Source organism: Haemorhous mexicanus, chromosome 2 (genome assembly GCF_027477595.1).
Source record: "Haemorhous mexicanus isolate bHaeMex1 chromosome 2, bHaeMex1.pri, whole genome shotgun sequence".
In the NCBI taxonomy this organism is placed as follows: domain Eukaryota; kingdom Metazoa; phylum Chordata; class Aves; order Passeriformes; family Fringillidae; genus Haemorhous; species Haemorhous mexicanus.
The window spans coordinates 103,631,719-103,652,169 of NC_082342.1; the positions used below are offsets into that span (position 1 = coordinate 103,631,719).

General features: G+C 39.1%; 1 protein-coding gene across 10 annotated transcripts in view; it reads left to right on the forward strand.

Annotated features, from left to right (window-relative positions):
* Positions 1 to 20,451, forward strand: part of FRMPD4 (FERM and PDZ domain containing 4) — a 331,755-nt gene that overhangs the window by 203,911 nt on the left and 107,393 nt on the right. For all 10 annotated transcript variants that reach the window (XM_059839760.1, XM_059839763.1, XM_059839764.1 and 7 more), the window contains one exon: positions 17,476 to 17,592. In XM_059839760.1, coding sequence (XP_059695743.1) covers positions 17,476 to 17,592 — 117 coding nt within the window. The remainder of the gene's footprint in view (positions 1 to 17,475; positions 17,593 to 20,451) is intronic.

Consider the following 20,451-nt stretch of genomic DNA (forward strand, 5'->3'; position numbering starts at 1 on the left):
AGTTTTTTCCCTGCTCATCACCCTCTGCATCTCGAGGGAAGGGGCTGCACTGCCCCACAGAGAGAGGAATGGTGCAGGCTTTGCTCCCTGGCTCGATGCTTCTGCTCACCACTTCCCAGCTTCCAAAGCTGGCTGTAGTGACAAGGGAAGGAGCCCTGAGCTCGCCAGCCCTTCAAAGTACGTGGTAGTCAAGCTACAGGGTGAAGAAGGGAGAAGAAAGATGGATGCAAGAGCCAAAAAATGTATTCAAGGATCATCGTGTTATGCATCTGTGCAACTGCAAATTGCTTTGTGCACTGAGCGAGTAACACAAGACGTAGAGGGGTGACAAGGGAAATTTGGTGTCAGACTGAGTTTGCATTGTTGGAATGGAGAAAATGTTTTATGTTTTATGCCTCCCTGTGCAGCAAGGCACATGAAGTAAATATGCCAGTAAATTGAGGAGCACTTTCTTCCTTAAAAGAGAGTAAATATTAATGAAGATACAGGTGGTGTGCACACAGATGTGCACACAGAAGAAAATACAGGAGGAAGTAGAGCAGTTATAAAAAGCAAGCTCTGGAAGAGTTCGATGGCTGCCTTCCCAGAGGTTTTTGGTGGGGGTTGAAGGTGGAGGAAAATGCAATGGCAGCAACAACAAAAGAAAATCATAACAGGGTTTTATAAACTCCTGAGGAACTGGGAGACGAGACTAAAGGGAACTGAGCAGCATCCTCTTCTTAACAGATAAAAGGGAATGTGCTCTAAAAAGCAATATTAAAGTTTGATCTCTTTGCTGGTGACATTTTTGTGATTGATTTAGGGCAGTCCCCAAGCACAAGCTGTATCAGGCCATGCTAGGTCTAACTACAGCACCTTGCCACAGCTCTAGAGAGACAGACCCTGAGGACTGGCAGCAAGGGAAGAGTTTTTGCTATGGTGAAGACAGCTCAAAACTTAGTAATAGGGCTCAGGGCTAGATTCAAGGACAGAAAATAATAATGCTTATAGCCAAATGCCTAATGCACAAGCCTTTAACAAAGGCTGGTACCACAGAGACCAGAGCTGGGGGGGAGACATTTTAATTTAATTTAAACCCAATGCTGCCAAACACAAACTCATGTTTGGCTTTTGTCTGGATGAAAGTTCTCAACACTGAAGTGAAGCTCCTTCAGGGCAAGGCTGAAGCTTTCCACTGTGCCTCACTCCGCTTCTTTCCAGCCTCAGATAGGGCTCAGCCCATAGCTCACATGACTCATGTCACCTTGTAGGGCTCATAGCAGAGAAGCCTTTTGAAGGAGAAGCAGAGAGGTTTGAAGGACTGTCCTGCATTGCTCTCCCTGGAGCCAGGCTGTTGGGAGCCTTAGAAGGATGCAGCCAAAGGAAGGCTGTTTCCAGCTGTGCTAGGTTTCATTGCAGGCACTGGCCACCGAGAAATGACAGCAGAGAAACACAAGTGAGGGCTCTGGCAAGAAGGTACTCAGTTACACAGTACCTTTGTGTATATATTGGGAAAAGAGGGGACTTGAGCAACATAATGGTAAAAAGAAGAGAGTGTGCAGACTTATTAATTTGAATTATTTCTCCTTCAACTTTATTCTGTCTTTATATTTTTCAGTTGCTGGGTAAGTGATGCAGTATTTGGACACTCTGATGCCTTCCTATTCTATATTTGAAATCTTCTGTAAGATTTATGCTAAACCTCTTACAGCTTTTAGGAAAAGAAGCAGCATATTTCATATGCTGTCCCTCTATATACAAAATGTGGAAGGACTTCTTCTTTTTTAAGTTTGTAATTTGGGGCAGTAGAAGTAGATTGTTTAAAAATGTGATTAAGAATAAATATGGAAAGACAAATAAATACCTGTCAGATCTCTCAGGAATTGGTGTCTAAGAATAAAGTTAACTCCTTCCCAGACAAAAGCAGGACAGCAGGACTTGTACAAAAGCTTTTATGCAATTCCTTTTCTGCCTCAACATTTATTCACTTTGAGTCCAGAAAACTTTTTTTTTTTATCTGAATGGAAGTTGCTATAAAATAGAAAGATTCCAGGAAGTTTAATTAGAAGACACAATAATTAAATTTGTAATAAAATCAGAGGTCCTAGCTCTAAACCAACAAAACTGGGGGGGGAAAATGCTACAAATGCTACAAATGAAGCTTGGTGGGAAAGCAAATTACTTTGTATGATGTGTATTTCTAATACTTCATGCATACATTACATGTGTGTGTGTGTGTGTGTGTATATATTTGCAGGTCTCCTTTTTCCTCTTTTTTACTTGCAGCTAGATATAATGTTCCTCCTTCGATCATAAAATGGGTAAAGAATTTAAAATAATTTTGCAAATGTAGCATTTGGTAGAAAAATAGGTAAATAAATAAAGTTTACATATTTTGTCAGGATAAGTCCTGTAAACTTGTAGACTTCAAAATATCTGTATTAATGACACAGCAGACACAGTTTAAAAAACATTGTTTGCTGCCTACTTGGATTTCGAATATGCCTACATGTCTGCCTGCTCTGACAGAGCTGGTAAAAGGAAATAATTGCCTTCTTTTGACTTAAGAAAACAAGTTTTTTTCCTGAACTCTCTCCTAAGTATTTACTTCTAGGGAACAGTATGGGGGGTAAAATGTGTGCCCTCCCAGATACGTGTCTTCAGGACCTTGTCTCAACTGTGTTTAACCCAGCAGCAGAATTAAGGCTGTTGCAATCTAAGTTGACAGCCAGTAAATATTTACCATCCAAACCAGCCTGTGTTTCTTTGTGCTGTCAGTTCTGTGTGGAGCTAATTTTGAGTTGGTGAGATGCTGATGTGGACAGGAACGTTTCTGGGCACGTGCTGCACTCCAGTGCCTGCTGTGTGAGCACACACCTGTCCCGAGCTGCAGGAACCTGCCTGCTGGGGAGAACAAGATCACCAGTTGTGCTGTGGGGTTCAGCAGCCCCAGAGGTATGTACTAGTGTTTGCTGTTGATCACATGCAGAAATGGAAACCTGACCCTACTAAAGTTAGTAGTAAGAGTTTGGGCACCTTAAGTGGGATTAGAATTTCTGTTTATCTTCAGTAATAGTGTTGTGAAGCCATAGTCCTCATGTGCAAGTCCTCCAAAGTGAATTTTCAAAGCCAGCATATTGTTGTTTGGGAACAAAGTATAATCCTCTTATTTAAATTAAAAATTAGAACAACAACTTTAATGTCAAAAACCTAGGCATATTTAAATTTATTTTTTTGCTGGGGTTGGTGATAAATAGAAGATTAAAATGTGTTAAGATATGACCTTTAAAATAAAATTAACTAATTCCACCAATACTGTGTTTGTTGACATACTAATTTATTTCAGTAATGCCTAAGACAGTCTCAAGTTAACATAAACTTGATAACATGTTTATAAAACCTTAACCTAGGTTGTTTTGAACTTAGATTTATCATTGTAAATCATTGCAGTCAGGTTTTTAAGGATACTGAAGCATCTAAAGGTTCAGGTGGGCTTCAGAATCACAGAAAATGTCCCAGTAAATAACTCCTGTTACTGGGCACTTTTTTTTTGCCAGTTTTATGAATAACTAGGCCCTTATGAACACATGTAGCATTTCCGAATGTCTTTACAGAAATTAAGCTGTCAAATTCTGGCTCTGTGCTTCAGAAAATGGGTGGGAGAGTTAATACACTGAGGAAATAAAAATAGCTCTGTGAAGTATAATGGAGTGGTGGGTGATAAAATCAGCCTGCTGACCTGTTGCTTGGGGTAAAGCTTGCTAGCAAAGGCAGTGAAACAGCAGCACTTAGTACTCATTCCAAATAGGCTTTGGCATCCTCCAGGACTGTTTCTTGGGGTGTGAAACTCTGCAAGTGGCTGGCTGACTGGAAACCTGGAGGCTGACTACTCTGTTAGTAGTGCTTTTCTGTGGCTAAAGCAGCGGAGAGCTCAGGATATGCTAGGTCCCTTTGCATTAATCTTACCACAGCCAAGACTTTAGGCTGGCAGAATTGGTTTACTTTATCCTGTCAAGGAAAGAGTCTATTTCTAAATGAATTTGCAGTGCTAGAGGAGGGAGTGCAAAAGGGTGTGAGTTAATGTATGACTCTCAAACCAAACTTGGGAAGAGTTTTCTCAGTTGCTTCTGTCTGCAGTCACTGTCTCAAGTAAGATGTGTTTGTGCAAGACAAAAATGCACAGATTGCAAGAATGATCTGTTATCTAATGGCTTTTGTAAAGAAGGGATTAAGTAATTTAATAATCACAGCTGGGGAAAAAATTCATTTTAAATGCTGGTTACTTCTTCCCTGAATTTTGCTGCTTCCCACTGTAAGGGGCATGACAAGGAAGCTGGGCTCAAGCCATTTTGGGTCTGACCATCAGTATCCCTTCTTTATCTTGTTTTTCTCTCTTCCCTGGATAAAATGGACTCCTGCAACCTCTCATGGGCACCCAAGGCTTCTTACAGTCTGACATAGGTCTTCTGATCCTTCTGTCAGGGCTTCACCTTTTGCTGTATTATACAGGGCAGCAAGAGAAGAGCAATTTTGTTTACTCCCTGCTCCCAAATCTTCCTGCATTTTGTATTCATCACATTCCTTAAAGTGAAGGGGAATGCACAAATTACCATTTTTCTTCTTTTTCTGTCTTCTTTCTTGCAACTCAGGAAGATGACACATTTTTTTTATGGTGAAAATCACATATACTCATTGAATAGCTTTTAAACCTTTAGCTCACTAGTTCCAGAATATCTGTTGTGCTGAGACTGTCTCATGAAAGCCTGACATGATGCAGCTGGTGCTGATGTTGGGGCCAGTTCAGTTGAACATATCCCTTTCATTCCCTGTTGGTATGAGGGGACCTAATTTATGGACTATATTTTGAAGTTATTGGGAAACAATACAGTAATAGGTGGTACAGTGCATATATCACCCCTTAAATGGATTAAACCCACGTGTGGCTAGGTGACTCCAAGCAGTTTCTGCACTGAAAACACAGAAGTCCATTTCAGAATTGCATTGACTGTTAAACTTTAGTGTTTCTGTATGCTCTCACTCAGATTTTCCTGTATTGATACCGTGCCTAATTTAATTTCTCTTAGCAATGCAATTAATAGCAACCTGAGAACTGCAAATTTAGAGAATGCATATCAAAGAACTGGACTCCATCTAAATGTGTGTGTAGGTGCACTCCTTGATCGGAGTAACATGCAGTTGCAACCTGCAAACAGATTCATCTATATTGCTGTAGGAAAACAGCCAGAAGCAGTACAGCCTTGTGTCAGAGAACAGCATTAAACCTGTGTAGGTCACAAAGTCCCTCTAGTTTTCTTTCTGTAGGGAAAGCTCCATTTTCCTCTCCAAGATCTTTAAGGAAGCTGCTTGTCAGTGGCTGTAAGTAGGTTAGCTCAGCCTGCTGTACCTCTGTCTGTATCATTTTCATTAGCTATCACTTGCAGAGAGCTGAGAGAGATTTTTTGGGACTTTCTAGTAGCTATCACAGTAGCAATGCAGTTGTAGCTTGCCAGAATATACACAAGCATATGTACCCAAACTCCTACCACAGCATATAACCAAGGACTGGTGAAATTGGAGGAGGAAAGATTTAGGTTATGGGTTTGTTTTTTTTTCTGTGTGTATGTGTAATTTCATTTCTAAGAGCCTGCTATTAGAAGAAATTTATAAGTCCGTTTACCTAGATGGCTTAACATCATAAGATATTAGGGATTTAGATAGCTGGAGCCTTGGTATTTAGGAGCTTTTTATGCAGCAGTATTTCACAATAATATTTTCTCTTTTGGTTGTAAAAGTAATGTCTGCCTTCAGAATGTTTTTCAGGTCATAAATCAAATAAGGGGAAAAAACATGCCTTTTGTGTTACAGGTTTTTGTTTCCAGACTTTTTGTTTAAAAATCACTGGGTTAGGAAACACTGATGGGGAAAGAACAGGATGTAGACCAAAAAACAGGAAAGAAGAGAATCAGCAAATTTTGCTTTTTCTGTTTTTTGCTTAGTGATTAATGGGATAGGCATATAAAGTATATAACTCCAGGCAACTTAATTTTTAGTGTAATACCTATTTTTCACATTTTTTTATCCTGAATTTTTTTGAGTGGGAAATTGGAGGAGCTGGACTTGGGAGGTCCCTCCCAAACAGAGTCCTGTGATTCTGTGACATGTGTAAGTGTGTAGGCTGCTATTGGAGCATGGACACTGCTGCCTCAGAGCTCAGCAAGAGCTTTTGGTGGTCATTGTGTAACATGGGAATGGCAGACAGCCACGTGGTTTGGGACGTGAAGCTGGTTCTAGAAACATCATTCAAGCTGAACTCTAAGCCTTGCTGCTAATCTTAAAGGCAGGCAAAAGGAAATGGTGCAGTCACTGACTTCACCAAGTGCACTGTAAACTGAGTAATGGGGAAAAGGTCCTTCTAAGTTGACAGAGAAAATTAATGTTACTGGTGCTCCTTGTGGTTTTCTGGGATAGAGGGCACTCTTGTCAGAGATTTAAGTTTGCCTCGGTTCTGGTTTTCTTTTTTTTTCATTTGCATACAGGAAATTTCTTCCTTTGTCTCCTGTCCTTCTTTTGCAACTTTACACATTTGTAGCTTCTTGTGTGGAAAGCAGTCATTTCCTTGGAATTTCAGGAAGACATGTATGTTAAGCAGTAGAGAATGCTGGAAAAATATTTTGAAAATAATTCCTGAGCAAATGTCCAGATCAATTGTCATGGGAATCTGGCTCTGTCACTTATGCATGGATGTTTTGCCCACCTTGTTCTAAACTCCCCTGTGGTTTGGCCTGGGGTGTGTTGAAGGGACGAATGCTCTGAGATAATTTGACTCCAGTTTTGTATTGGATCTGCACAGCTTCAGATCTTCACTAAGTTATGTTAGTTGGTTTTCAAGGCACCTCATATTCTGTTGATGCATATAGTTAAGTAGTGCACTTGCCCTTAAGTGTGTAAGTTCTAAGTTAAACTTGAAACATGAGACTTTGGTTTCACTCTATTGGCTCACACTTCATGAAGTCACTAAGGCTAAGGAAAATGTTTTAACACCCCACTCCTGAATTATTCTTTCTCATTTGTCAGGGCTTTACACATGCCTTGGTTTGTGACATAATTCTGCAGCATAACGTGCCAAGTGTTGGTAATTTCCTAAGAATGAAACTGTTTCAGATTTTCATGTTGTTTAGAGTGCTTTAAATAACCTCCTATCTGGATGAAGGCTTCTTACCACTGGTGAAAATATCTGACTACTACATAACATGTCCTTTACTTACAATGTTTCTCAGTATGTTGCCATAAAAACCATAATTTTCTCTATGGAAAAATACAAAGAACTCAAAGAAAAGAATTTTAAAGTCCCAGCCTTGTAGCATGATAGCAGTAGAAACACAGGCTTTTCTGCATATGTTTTGAGAATGTAAGCAAATTGCTTAGCACACGATTTATCTGGCTTTTTTCTTAAGTTCTTTGTAAGTTTTACCTGGGAGTGAAGTGTAGAAAAATGTGTAGTGTTGTTATCCTTTTAATAGCAGGATGGCTATTTTATAATATATTCCCAGTTTTGGAATTTTGGTTAAAAGGCAAGTAAAATATTGAGCTTTTGGGGTATTTTTAATCTACAAATTAGAAAAAAAAACACCTTGAACAACAATCATGTTCTTGTAGATAGTATTTGAAATTAGATTTAAGCCTAGCAGACTGATTACTTTGGTAATTAAGATTTTTGAATGGGAAATGCTGCTTATGGAAAGCAAACTCAGCCAATGGTCAGTGGGTGCATCACATTTCAAGGGCATCAAATGTGTTTTGTAAGGAGATGACCCTTTAGCTCTCAGAACTTCTTCTATAATCAATGTGCAGTGATGCTTCTTATTGCTGGATTTCTGTGTGGGGAAAATATTTAAAAAATACTTTTCTTTCACCTCCAAAATTAAGAGGATAGTATTGGTTTAATTTAATTTACAAAATATATTTAAGATAGGCTCCTTTTTTTTAATTTCTTGACCATTTCATTTTATCTCCCAAGAAATTGAAAGGGGAGAGGTTAATTCATAGTAGAAATCTGAACAACTGGTAAATATGAGGGTGTTCTCACTCCTCTCTTTTCTCTGCAATACTCTTCTCTTAACTAAGATCCAGCCAGATCTTTTGTTCTACTATTTTGCTGATGGAGCTCATCTTGAGATGTAGAAAGATCTCCTACCAAAACCAAACAATAGGAAGTTAGGCTTTAATCCAGGTTTACAAAAGCAGTTTTGTTTCCTTTTTGGCAATTCACTTCATGCTTCTAATACAAGGTCTCACTCTCCTGCTGACTAAAATGTCACCTTCCAGCAACAGTATGCCATGAAGAATTTCCAGGTAACCACAGGCCTGAAACATGGATGATATCTTTACAGAAATAGAAATAATTTACCAAGAAGTGCTTAAAATTTTTCTGAGCTGCTTTTTCTAGTGTATAATTGTCCATTTTGCTCACAGCAGGCAGATTGTATTCATACAAAGGTATTGAAGAAAATTCAAAATTTATTATGCAGAAAAATGAGATTCCTTTTAGCTTTTCCTAATGCTATGTGCATAATTGAATTTTAATAACGATATACACCTCAAATTTTTATGGCATAAAATGGACAGTTGTGTAAGAGGTGGTAAGAAATTATATGCAACACTGTTATTTTTATTTAAAATATTATGCCACTTTACAGCATTGTGTTTGCAATGCTCTCCTCTCTACTACCATAAACTCTCATTATTAGTAGTAATGCAGTCAATGAGCTAGACTGCATTTCTATCAGAGGCTTTATGGGACATTTTTTCATAAGGCAGAAATGGCAAAATTCCTGCACTTCTACCTGAAACACAACGGTGAGTCATGGCTGCATGTTACTGCAAAACTGGTAAGAGGACAAATGTTCATTGAGAGCAGAAGTAACAACACTTTAAAGCAAGGAAAAAAAACAACTAAAAATCACATGTGAGATAAAATTCAGCATCTGATAATAGTTGTGATTTTGCCAGGGATCGCATTTTATGAGTAGTTAATTTGGTGCCTGGTCTGGGGGTATGCTGCATATCATATTGTGAGATTTCCTGCATGTACTAGGTTGAGGGAGGAAAAAGAAATTAAAAAGGTTTTTCAGAAGATTTAGAAATAAATATCGGTACTCCATTTACTAAATGAGAAAGAGACAATTATGCTTCATATGCTTTCATTAGTTTGTTTTGTTGAACTTTTTTTTTTCCTCCTGAAATACTGAGTAGGCCTGAGAAAGCCTAAGGTCAAAATCACCATTAAAACAGAGAAAAACATCTCACACAGATCAGCTTTTAGAGACTTTCCCTTTCTAGTGCATGCAGCTAAAGCATCCTATGGAACAGAATGTCAAAGAGCCTTTCACAAGCATCCAGGTCCCAACCATTACTTGCAGCTTTGGGTGATTTCTGGCTTTAACAATGCAAAATTCTGGAGGTGAAAGTAATTCCTTCAGGTCTTGGATCTCTAATGGGGTCAGTGTGCTTTAAATGAAAAGTCCTGGCAGTCTAAAAGAAAATATGATGGAGACTTTTGTTTTCTATGAAATGGGGCAATGTCTTTAATAATAATGGATGTAAAACACAGAGCGAGAAGAGACAGGCGAGACATGAAAAATGTGTCCTGTATCAGATATTTAAAAAAGCCCATGAAACCAACCAACCAAATAAAACCCAGAACAAAACAAACAACAGACATGAAAGTGCATTAACTGGGCAGCAGTGACTGTGGAGAATCAGAGTATGTGCACATTTTTTTGCTAAAAGGAAAAACTCAGCTTACATAGAAAGGGCAGTGCAAGAAACAGCTCTGTCAGTGATAAAGACTAAATAACTTTTTGTGGAATCAGAGACAAGAAAGGAAGCATTCTGGGGCAGGCAAGGTACCTCAAGGAATGACAAGACCTTTGCCTTGTCCCTTTTCCAAGGTATGTGGAGGTTGTTAGTGCCTGGAACAGTCCAGCACTGCCTCACAAGGTTTGTTTCATACCTTGTCCCAGTGTTCTGCCTGTACCTTTGGTAGTTATGGGTCTACAGAGGACAACAGTGGCTCTTTGAGCAGCCAACACTCAATTCTGAGGAGCTTTCTATCTAACTGAAACAAACATGTTCCATAGATACTTCTCTGTGCTGTTTGGCTACTTGTGTCTTTGCACATATCAGTTAGAGAAGAGAGAGGAAAGCAAAAATAAAATTTTGGAAGATACTTGGTGAAAAATGTTCTACACAGAGATTGTTAGAACAAAGCTCGTTTGGAGGTAACATCATGTTGTTGTAGTTTCAGACTGAGAGGAGCCATTCCGTGTACAGCGAGGTGTGTAATAGGTACAGTGCACATTTTGAAAAGCCAGTGGTTTTGTTCTTCATCATTCTGTACTGCCTGTGATACAGACAGGAGTCTGGAATTGATGCTGAAGTGTTTGGAACCTGTGAGTGGCTCACAAAGTCCACAAACAGACTTTTCTGGCCATGTGGAACTGCCCTCTTTTTTCCCTGATGAAGTGATGGGCACCTGCTGCTTGTGTGGCAGGAGAGCCGACATGGAGTGTTCCCCATGGCAGCCATGGAATCCCTGGTAAAAGGGATTGGAACCCTTACCTTTCAGATCAGCTACACAGCATGGACCCTTGTTGTCTCATGACTGGCAGCAGGAGCAGTGACTTCTGGAGGAGGAATTCATAATTCATTGGAGTGTCTTCTGTTCTCAATCTAGGCATAGGCTGCCATTTAGAAAAAATCTGTTTTAAGCACTGAGGAGATGGAAGCTAATGAAATCTATGACAAAAACAGTCTGATGGGGTTTTCTAGAAATGTAGCTTCTTTGCAATTGTGAATTGCCATAGAGGAATTCAATATAAATTTTTGAGTTGTACTTGAGGTTTCCTCTGGTCCCCCAAAGGATTTAAAGGTCGAGTGAAGCCTTTAGCATCGTTGTCTGTTTGGAGTAAGAATGAGTGGTACTTGGTGAAATTGTGAATAATTCAGAGCATCTGTGGTGGAAAGTGGGAACAGGAGAAAAAAAGTTTGTTTTTTTTTTTTGCTTCAGACAGTGTTTGAGGAGTAGTTAATGCCTAAGAAAGAAAAACTTTGAGCTGGAGACAATTTCTGAGCAACTGGTGCAGGGCAACCTGGCTTTATTCATGGACCTTACTAGGAAAATAGAAAAAAACTAACAAAAGGTACAAGAAAGGTGAATGCCTTTTTTTTCTGAATAGCATTTGCATTTTCCTGATGATGCATGATGCAGTGAGAAAATTTCAGGCAAGTGTGAAGAATACAGTTGTCTTATTCTACCTTTGACCAGAGCATGGCTGTGTTGCAAAATTATTGAGAATGGCAGGTGTCAAAGGGCAAAAATACTCTTCTAGCATTTTGTTCTTATGATCAAATAAGAAGAGCAGTCTTGGACAACAATTCTACCTTTGGTGATTGGTTCATAACAAGCTTGAAACTCTAAACTCATTTGTGGGATGATACTCATCAAATTTCTTTTAACTGACACACAAAAGTTCAAAAATAGAACACATTTAGATGAGGATTAAAATCCTTCTGCTTTCTTACCCGTCAAAAGATTTGAAAGCGTGTGGGTTGTAGAAGATGAAGGAGATCTGAAGTCATTAGGGTTCCCTTCTGTACTGAAATGATTTAGTAATAAGAGACTCAGTATGAATTAAGTTTTTTACTACAGCAGAAGGTGTCTGGGGCAGTTAATTTTCTTCTTTTGAGTTTTTGGCAGGACTACTTCTCTGGGGGTTTATAGGACTCGTCTCTACAAAAACAAGAAGTCTTTCAGTGTCCTTGATCTTGTATCCAGAAACGATTGTCCATCATGTCTGTGTGCCCCTCAGGAGAGTTTCAATAGCAGGGTACGATGATTGATTTTTATAGTATCTCTACAGATTCTTTAAAACTTTCATTTCTCATTTTTTCAAGTTAAAGTGGTATGATGGAGGTAAAAGTATTGCAGTAGTCTTCTGGGGCAGGAGAGGGTGAGAACTGGATTGAGAAAGAAGGGTTTCATTCCTGAGGCAGTGGAAGATGAAATATCATAGAGAGACGGTTACTGAACTCCACTTGTGTCACAATAATGTTTCCTATTTGCAGATAGACGTACCCTGCAGATACTTCAGGTGTGGTGTTCTTACTTTTTAAAAACGAATAATACAAATTGTTTTATCTCTGGCGTTCCTCTCGGAACCTCCTTGGGACTGTTGTGGCTAGAACTGCCTCTGTGCTGTGGAGCTGTGTGTCCTTCATAAGCAACTCTGGGAGTGCAATGTGGCTTTTGTTCCGGATGTCTTTCTTTTATGATGGGTGGGAGAGGGACTGGCCTATGTACTGGCATGTGGGAAGCAGAGAACTGGCTTTTGTACCAGTGGAGAGTTGAAGTGAAGCCAGGCTGCGTGGCAAAACTCAAAATTTGGAAGTTTTTTCTTCATGTAAATATTAATATACGTAAAGGAAGCCAGTGTATTGACACCGTTACTCCATTTTCAGCACTGAGCTGCTTGTGCTGCCTGGTCGGCCTTGTGTAAGTCACTGTTGCCCCTGCAGGCAGTGCTTTCAGGAAAAAATAATTCCTGTGCATGAAGAAGTACTATGAGAAACATCGAGATGTTGAACAAGATGATTCCAGGACAATGAATATCCAAAAGGTAAACATGACATTATAATGTGAATCCCCATAATAAGCACTCTGTAATTTCAGCCATCCACCACAGTTGCAGCAGTTCAAGGGCTTGCTATAAAACAACATTAGAATATTATCCTTCCACTATTTTAATCCAACTGAGGAAATCCAAGGTAGATGCTTAAAAAGTTACTAATACCTAAAGAGAAAGTATACACAGAATATTAATATTTCAAATTATTTATATTTAGGAAAACCGTAGGGCTCCATATAGTTCCACATACAGAGATTTTAAACAATTATGAAGATTTTTGTCAGAAACTCTGTGGATAGTTTCAGTTTATGATGGCCTGTGCTGTGAACTAACACATATTTCTGGGAGAAAATAAGGCAGAGGTAAAAAAAACTAAGGTTTTGTTTTTTTGGTTTTTTTTTGTTGTTGTTGTTGTTGTTTGTTTTTTTTTTTGTAGTTGTGTTGAGGGGGAATTTTCAAGGGGAGCTGCTTTGATGGGAACATTTTGGAAGACATGCCCCAACTGTGTCCTGAGTGTTGTGCCCCATTAGACATTAAATATACTAAATACGATTGGGATATTCTATTTAACCTAGTGCTTTACCTAAGAACTCTCTGAAGAATGCAGTTCTATCATTTATTTTTGCTGCCATGTGACCATCTGTGAGGCCATGAAGTAAGCAGAGATTAATCTGAATGGAAAAAAATAGCTGCTAATTTTAAGGTGAACCAGTTTACTTTCCTTGGCACAGGAGCAACTGTGATGTTAAGCAGGAGATGCTGGGAAAATGGGAATGCTTTTGTGTCAGTGCCAGTTTATGCTGTTTTAAAATTACAGCCTGAGAGCTTAATTTCCACTAGTTCAGGGAATAACTATATTTATAACAGAATTTACAGGCTTGGGCTATAGAGGTGGTACAGTTAAAAAGTCTGTCAAGATTTCTATAGCAAAGACCTATTGAGAGGAGTCTCCAATTGCTGGTTAAAAAACCAGTTTGGGGCAATATTACATACTCATTGTCTGTAGATACTATTTTTTAAAATTGAATTTTCAACCTATTTAAACATTTATTTTTTCCATGTTTGAGAGAAGAAATGGTGGTGTTTTCTGTGTTCATTATTAGCACTATCTGAACTGCTCTGGACATTAGGCTTCAATAGTATTCTTTAAAAATTCAAACTGTTCTAGTTTTGATCTTCAAAAAAGAAATGGATCATACTACAGATTTGCAGTTCTTCTTAAGGCATGGTTTATGCTGAGTATGTTCTACATATCACATAAAGAGAATATCACTGGTACAGTGCAGGAGACTTTACACATGATCTCATGTTTCAGGTCATTACTCAAGCCCAGGGCAGAAAAAAGGCTGACCTGAAGATGTTTGCTGTGGCAGAGCTATTACATTATCAATCAGAATGTCTCTCCACAGGACAGATTGATTCCTTACACACCAGTTCAATAATCACCACGTCGGTGATTTAATGAACTGATTGTTTAATGTCAAGCAATTCAGAGAGATCAGGTTTTATATTTCTGCAGTAGGAATGTCAAAATCAAGTTGAGGGGATATTCTACCCAATCTGCCTTGTTTTCAGACCTCTGCTGGCATGGTGTAGGCCTAGCTTTCATAGTGAAGTCTGACACCCAAGACCTGTGCTCCTAAAGGCTGTCCAGCACCGGGCTCTCCTCTGCCGTGAGCAAGCAGGGAGGGTGATGGACAGCAGGCAGTGAGTAACAGCAGTGCCAGTGCTGCCTCTGCAGCCAGGCTTGCTAAAATACAAGGTGCATTTATTTGTCTTTTTGGTCTTTGTAAGTGCTATAAATCTAGGCAGTCTTAGTGTGCTCCTCCTTTGCCTGTGCAGGAAGGAAATGGCAAATGGTGATCAGTGGGCTGAGGGATTTATCCAAGATCACCAGCATGGAGGTAGGATTTGGACTGGGAACTCCCAGGGCCTGATGATCTTCTCACCACTAAGGCATCCTCTTGACTTAAAGATTACCAAGATGACTTTGTTCTTCCCCCAAGTGAAATGCCTGACTTGTTTATCTGGCATTTCCTGGCATTTATCTCCTCTTTGCTGTCTTTTGCCCTTCATAGTGGCCACGGAAGAGAATTCTTGCAGACAAGCAGAATTATATTCAACAAGTGAAGGGAGGTGTAAAAAAAAATGCAGTTCACTTGCTCCTTTTTTCAGACTGTGCAGGCAGCTGGGGATCCTAGTCACCTCTGAGAGTAAAGACCTTGCTTTATTGTTATGATGTGAATGTTTATTATTGAATTGCACAAGAGCTACAGGAAAAATTATGGGGTTTTTTTTCCCTGTGGAGCCACTGTGAATTTGCACACATCTAATGTAGGTGCATACAGTGTCTCAAGTGCTAATTTGTATCCCACTGATTTTATGAAAGTCTGGAGGAGTAGATCAGATGTAGACATATTTATAGTTAAGTAGGACAGTTATTACCTGTCATATATGATATGGTTCTGACACCATTAATGTTTTAAGGGCTCAAAGAAAGCTTTCAAAGGAATTAGATGCACCTTAAAATTCACTAATACTATAATCCTTACAAAGATGAGCCCTTAGTTTGAATGCAGAGAGTTACAATATTGATCATCATCACTGTCCTATGCTCCTACATATTATCTGATAGTTTGATGTACTTTACTTGGGAATTTAAATGTCACTGTATCCATTTAACAGATGGTGAAATTATAGCACAGGGTTTGTGAAACACATCTAATTAAAATGAAAACTGTTAAATGGATGGGTATCCATTTATACAGTCTTGATAAAAAAGGTTACGTTCCTGTGTATTTAACTGCAGTGGTTAGGATTCCAAATACTCTGAAGTGTTATTTGAAGTCTGAGGATGTAGTAAGCTGACATTCTCACATTACAGAGTGGCTCCTGTCTAAAAGAAGGGAGGGACCCTTTCTTTGTCTCTCAAGCATATGAAGAAAAAGGAATGTTTATGCTCAGCTTGACAAGAAACTGCATGAGAGAGTGTTGAAAGTGTATTGGATTTGTTCCTTGTATGACTTTTCTAATCAATTCCTTGGATCAGAAATAGACTAGTTGTATTTATCTGGGATAGTGTAGCATATCTGACATTTATGTGTTTGATTAGCCTTGAAGAACTATTTTTTAAGTGTTCTAGCATTTTCAATATAAGATTTAAGCCATGCTTTGTGGCAAATACCAGTGTTTGAATATGGTAACAGAAATGTTTTTCTACTCCTTGAAAAAAGAGTACTTAATGTAATTGATAAACCAAATGATACCTAGCATTCCATTGTAATGCTCTACTTTACATGTAAATTGTATTTTGAAGCACCATATTTTTTCTCAATTGTGATTAATCCTTGAAATGAAGGGGGAGGGTTGAGCAGCTAGTTTGTTTTTAATGATACATTCCTCCTTTGGGAAAGATTAACTATGCACAACTTCATTGAATTTAGTAATTTATAATCACTTGTTGAGTTGTCTGTGGAGACCAATTCTGTTCCTTCAGGAGAGTTTGTCAGGTTACATTGTGCTCTGTTTCTCTAAAGAAAATAATTCTTATGTCTCTATCTGTGGCAAGAGGTAGTAAATTCCTTGCTATGATTTGAATTTAAATAAATCTAGCACATAAAACTAAGCTGTAATATATTTGATGGGTGGAGAAAAGACAGAAATGGGGAAGACAACTAATTCCAAATATGCTCTTATTTTGTAGGGTTTTGGTTTTCATGTCAAAATTTGATTGTATTCAGTGTTGGGTGCTCAATCCTATTTGCCTGTCTGTCACACACCCTTAGCTGGCCTTTAGCTTATTTGGTTGCCCTGCCTCTTCTTCCTGCTCTTTCCCGTTTTCAGATTGTACATAGACATTAATGGCTTGACTAATTTTGCTGAAAGACTTGTTTGTTGTCCTCTGAACCTCTTAGTTCCACAGGAGAAGGTGGAAATGTGCAGTAATATCTATCTTAATCCCTGCAAGTGAATGGAAAAGCGTGTGTGCAAACGTTGGGTATTCCTGTGGGAAACTATGGTGGATCCTTGCTAGCTGAATCGTTTTTTGTGTGGAGTCAGTATCTCACAAAACGTTTCAGATTACTGGGGAAACACTGTCACTTGGGAGTGCTGCTGGGCCCTTCTTTGGGAGCAGGAATAGTAGCAGAGAGTGCTGGAGCAGTGGGATATAACTGTGTGGGCTCAGAGATGCTGCAGCATTTTAAAGGTTATTTGGTGGGAGAGCTTAATGGATAATGATCAAGTGCAACAAGATTCACATATTCAGTCAGTTTGGCATGTTGTGCAGCAGTGTCATGGCCTTCCCTCATTCCAGCACAAGAAGCAATAAAATGGTTTCCTAACAGAGAGAAGGTTGATGCTCCTTCTCGTGCCAGGTGTTGCATTGTGTGTGTGATCTGCAGTGATGTAGTGGGTGGTTTGGTTTGATTTTGTTTTTTTTCCCTAAAACTGTGCTGAGAGCTGGCATTTGAACAAGGAATGGTGATGAATGAAAATGCTTCCTGTTTCTTTTATTAATAAAGACTGAAAATTAGCACTGTGTATGTGGGAATGAGGGAGAATGACAAATTCACCAACCAAAGGGTTGAACTCAGACTGTTAGAAATGACAGCGTATCTTTCTCCTGACTGAAAGAATGTCATAAATGTAAATAGATCTGCTAACCTCTGCTCCCTTGCCTGCGTTTTCACTCTATCTTTCACAGCTATGAAAGTACTTGGATGTCAAGTGAATCATATGAAGTACAAGAGAGAAATAACTTTTTTTTTTTTCCCCTCTCTTTTCCTCTCCTCATTTTCCACAATTGCAGCCACAGGAATAAATCTTCAGGCTGGCCTCACCCTTCAGGGACCTGGAGCTTGAACCAGGGGACACCTTATGGATGGGAGATGACGGCTAACAGAGATGGAAGAGACTACTTCATCAGGTCAGTGGGCAGCGTGAGCTGTGCAGTGTGGGCACAGCACTGCAGCCCTGCTCTCAACTGCATCCCCTTGGAATCCCAATTCCTGCTTCAGCCCAACACGGTTAATGTTCACTGCTTTGATTTATGGCACAGAGACAGCTCAGACTGTGCTTTCTGCTCTTTGCTTTGGTACTTGGTTACTTCATTTGCTCAAGAGAATGCTGATAATATAAGGACCTGTAGTAATTCTTTGAGAATTACAAGGTCATTAACAAAAGATGAATAAAAAATAAAAATGCCGTGTTTAAAGAATGAGGCAGAAGGTCAGTTCTGACTGAGACTTCCAACTCACCTCCATGCTGATGCCTTAGGATTTAGCTTTTATGTTTTTCAGATCCTGTACTGCTTTCGTTGTGTAACTCTAAAACTCCACAGCCTGGCAGCTGCTGTTCTGTTTTATTCAGACAAAGCAATTCCTCTCTAGGCCTGAAACTCAAGGACACCTTATTGTCTCAGGCCCAGAGAGATGTAAACAACAGTGAAGAGGGGGTCAAACTTGGAGTAAATGACTTCATTACCTGAAACAGTAATTGGAGGATTAATCCCTTTATAGGAATAGACCAAACTTTTAACTTGTGACCGTGGTCCATCTTGGGTAAAGCCCCCTGGAGGCTTTTGACTGCCCAAGGTGCACCTGTTGAAGGCATTTAATCAAGACCTGCTTTTATACTCTTACTTTTGTCTAGCCTCTGTTTTAGGGAGCCACTCCAAGGCATCAATGTGAGGTTTTTTTGTTTTATTTAATATATTCGTTATACTGGTAATAAGAAAGTGTGTGTTTGGATCATGTATAGTAAATATACTAATTCTGAGCTTTCCCATAGCTTTTAGCTCTGGTTTAAAAAATAAATATCAATATGTATGATATAATTGTAAACATAATTGGCTTTTCTTTTCCCGTCGTAAACTGTGCATAATTATTTTTTTAAGTCACTGAGGAGGTGCCTTGGATAAAACACATTTTGCTGTTCTAGCAAATGTACTCTTAGGTGGCTTTGGAACTTCTTGTCTAAAAAGGGGGGATGGTAGGGTTAGCAAAACCATTGGCTGCTTGGCATTCTTTTCTTTAGCTTACATTTCATTTTTAAGGTTAGCATTTTGATCTGTTCTTGTGAAGTTTTGGCTTTTTAAATTGATATTTAATTTTTGGCTTTATCAACCTATTTAGAAACTTGCAGGTGCTTGAAAAAGCCATGGATGAGAATTAGAATTCTTTTTACACCGAGTAGAAGGATCAAACATATTTTTAATTGACTGTTAAAAGTCTTTAATTCTCTCAAGATCTTTCAACTGCAAAAAAAAAAAAATTGTAAAGCATAAGGCTGAAGATCCCTGTAACTGTGCTTTACTTCCCCGGCCCTTTTGCCCACAGGGTATGCCTTGGCTTCCTAGGAGGCATTTGCTTTTGGAGCCAAAGCAAGATTTGTAGCAGCCTGGTGACCTGAAGGCTTTCAAGATTTAGAGCGACTTCAGACCTGTCCAAATTGGAACAAATTTTCTGGGTTAATGAGGGCTCAGAAGCTGACTTTGAAATGTTGTTTTCTTGCTTCCACAAGTATTTGTCATGCTTTGGATGTCTGAAAGATGGGCAGTATGAAGCTGAATGCCAGGCACAATATAACTGTATTAGCATGGGTTTTCTGCCTGAGTTAATTAGGCTATTCAAGAAGTACAGGTGAGCCTCCAAAGTACTATGCAGATGTGAGACTCTTGTTTCTGTTACTCAAGTTAGTGAAGATACCTGCACATCTCATTCTTACTTTATGCAGGCTGTTGGCATGATTTTGTCTGTGTGAATGAGATTGATTTGAAGGATTAATATCCTGATTATGAGGAGAGGTGCTACATTTGATTGTGCCTCTTTTCTCACTGGTCACATAATGGGATGCTGCACTTGTTGTATAGCTGTCAACAGCTTTAGCTAACGAAAAGCAGTGCCTTAGTACTCATTAATTTTGCAATTTGGGAATGTTTACTAATCTTCTGTAGCTAATGATTATTTTGTTTATTTTTTAATGGCTTTTAGTACCTTAAAGTGCCACATCCCTCTCTTAAATTGAGAAAACTGCATCTAAGAAAGAAAAAAATCTATAACAGGGAACGCCAAATTATACCTTAGGTAATATGAGGCCTGTGGTTGTTTTGTTGTTAGGGTGGTTGTTTCAGGTTTTTTTCTCATGCTCTTACAAGGTGCTTGTTTTTCATTCTCTTTTGGGCTCTGGTCTTCCTTCCATTTTTCTCTGCATGTGGATAGCAGACTACGTGGAGAAAAATAGTCTGCTCTGAGAGGTAAAGGGCATGAGGCCTCTGTGGAAACGGATCTGTGGACGCCTTTGATGTTTTGTGCCAGACTTTCCAACCCACCGGAATCTCTGAGCAGTTTCAGGTGTAAGGTGAAAAGTGCTACATACCTACACACTGCGTGGTTTGTAGTACATATTCCTACAGGACATATTCATACAGTATCAAATGCTTCACAGCAACAGCATTGCCTGTAGCATGTGCACAGATGTGCTTCCAGAGTAGTAATGCATCTGACATGAAATGATGTAAGGAATGCATTAAAAGCCAGTACTTTTGGAAACAGAATGAAATCAGGAAACCATTTAGAGCCATCCACCCTTACTAGGGAACATCAGCCCAGGTGGCGACCACAGTGTGACTGGGTAGTTCCATTAGATATATCTTGGTTTTAGAAGAATGATCAAAGAATAAACAGAGCCAGTGACTTGCCAGTGATTCCTCTGTGGAGGTGTACATAGTATTTGTCCTTACAGTGACTGTTATTTGGCAAAGCTCTCTGTGGCTTTCAAAAGAGCT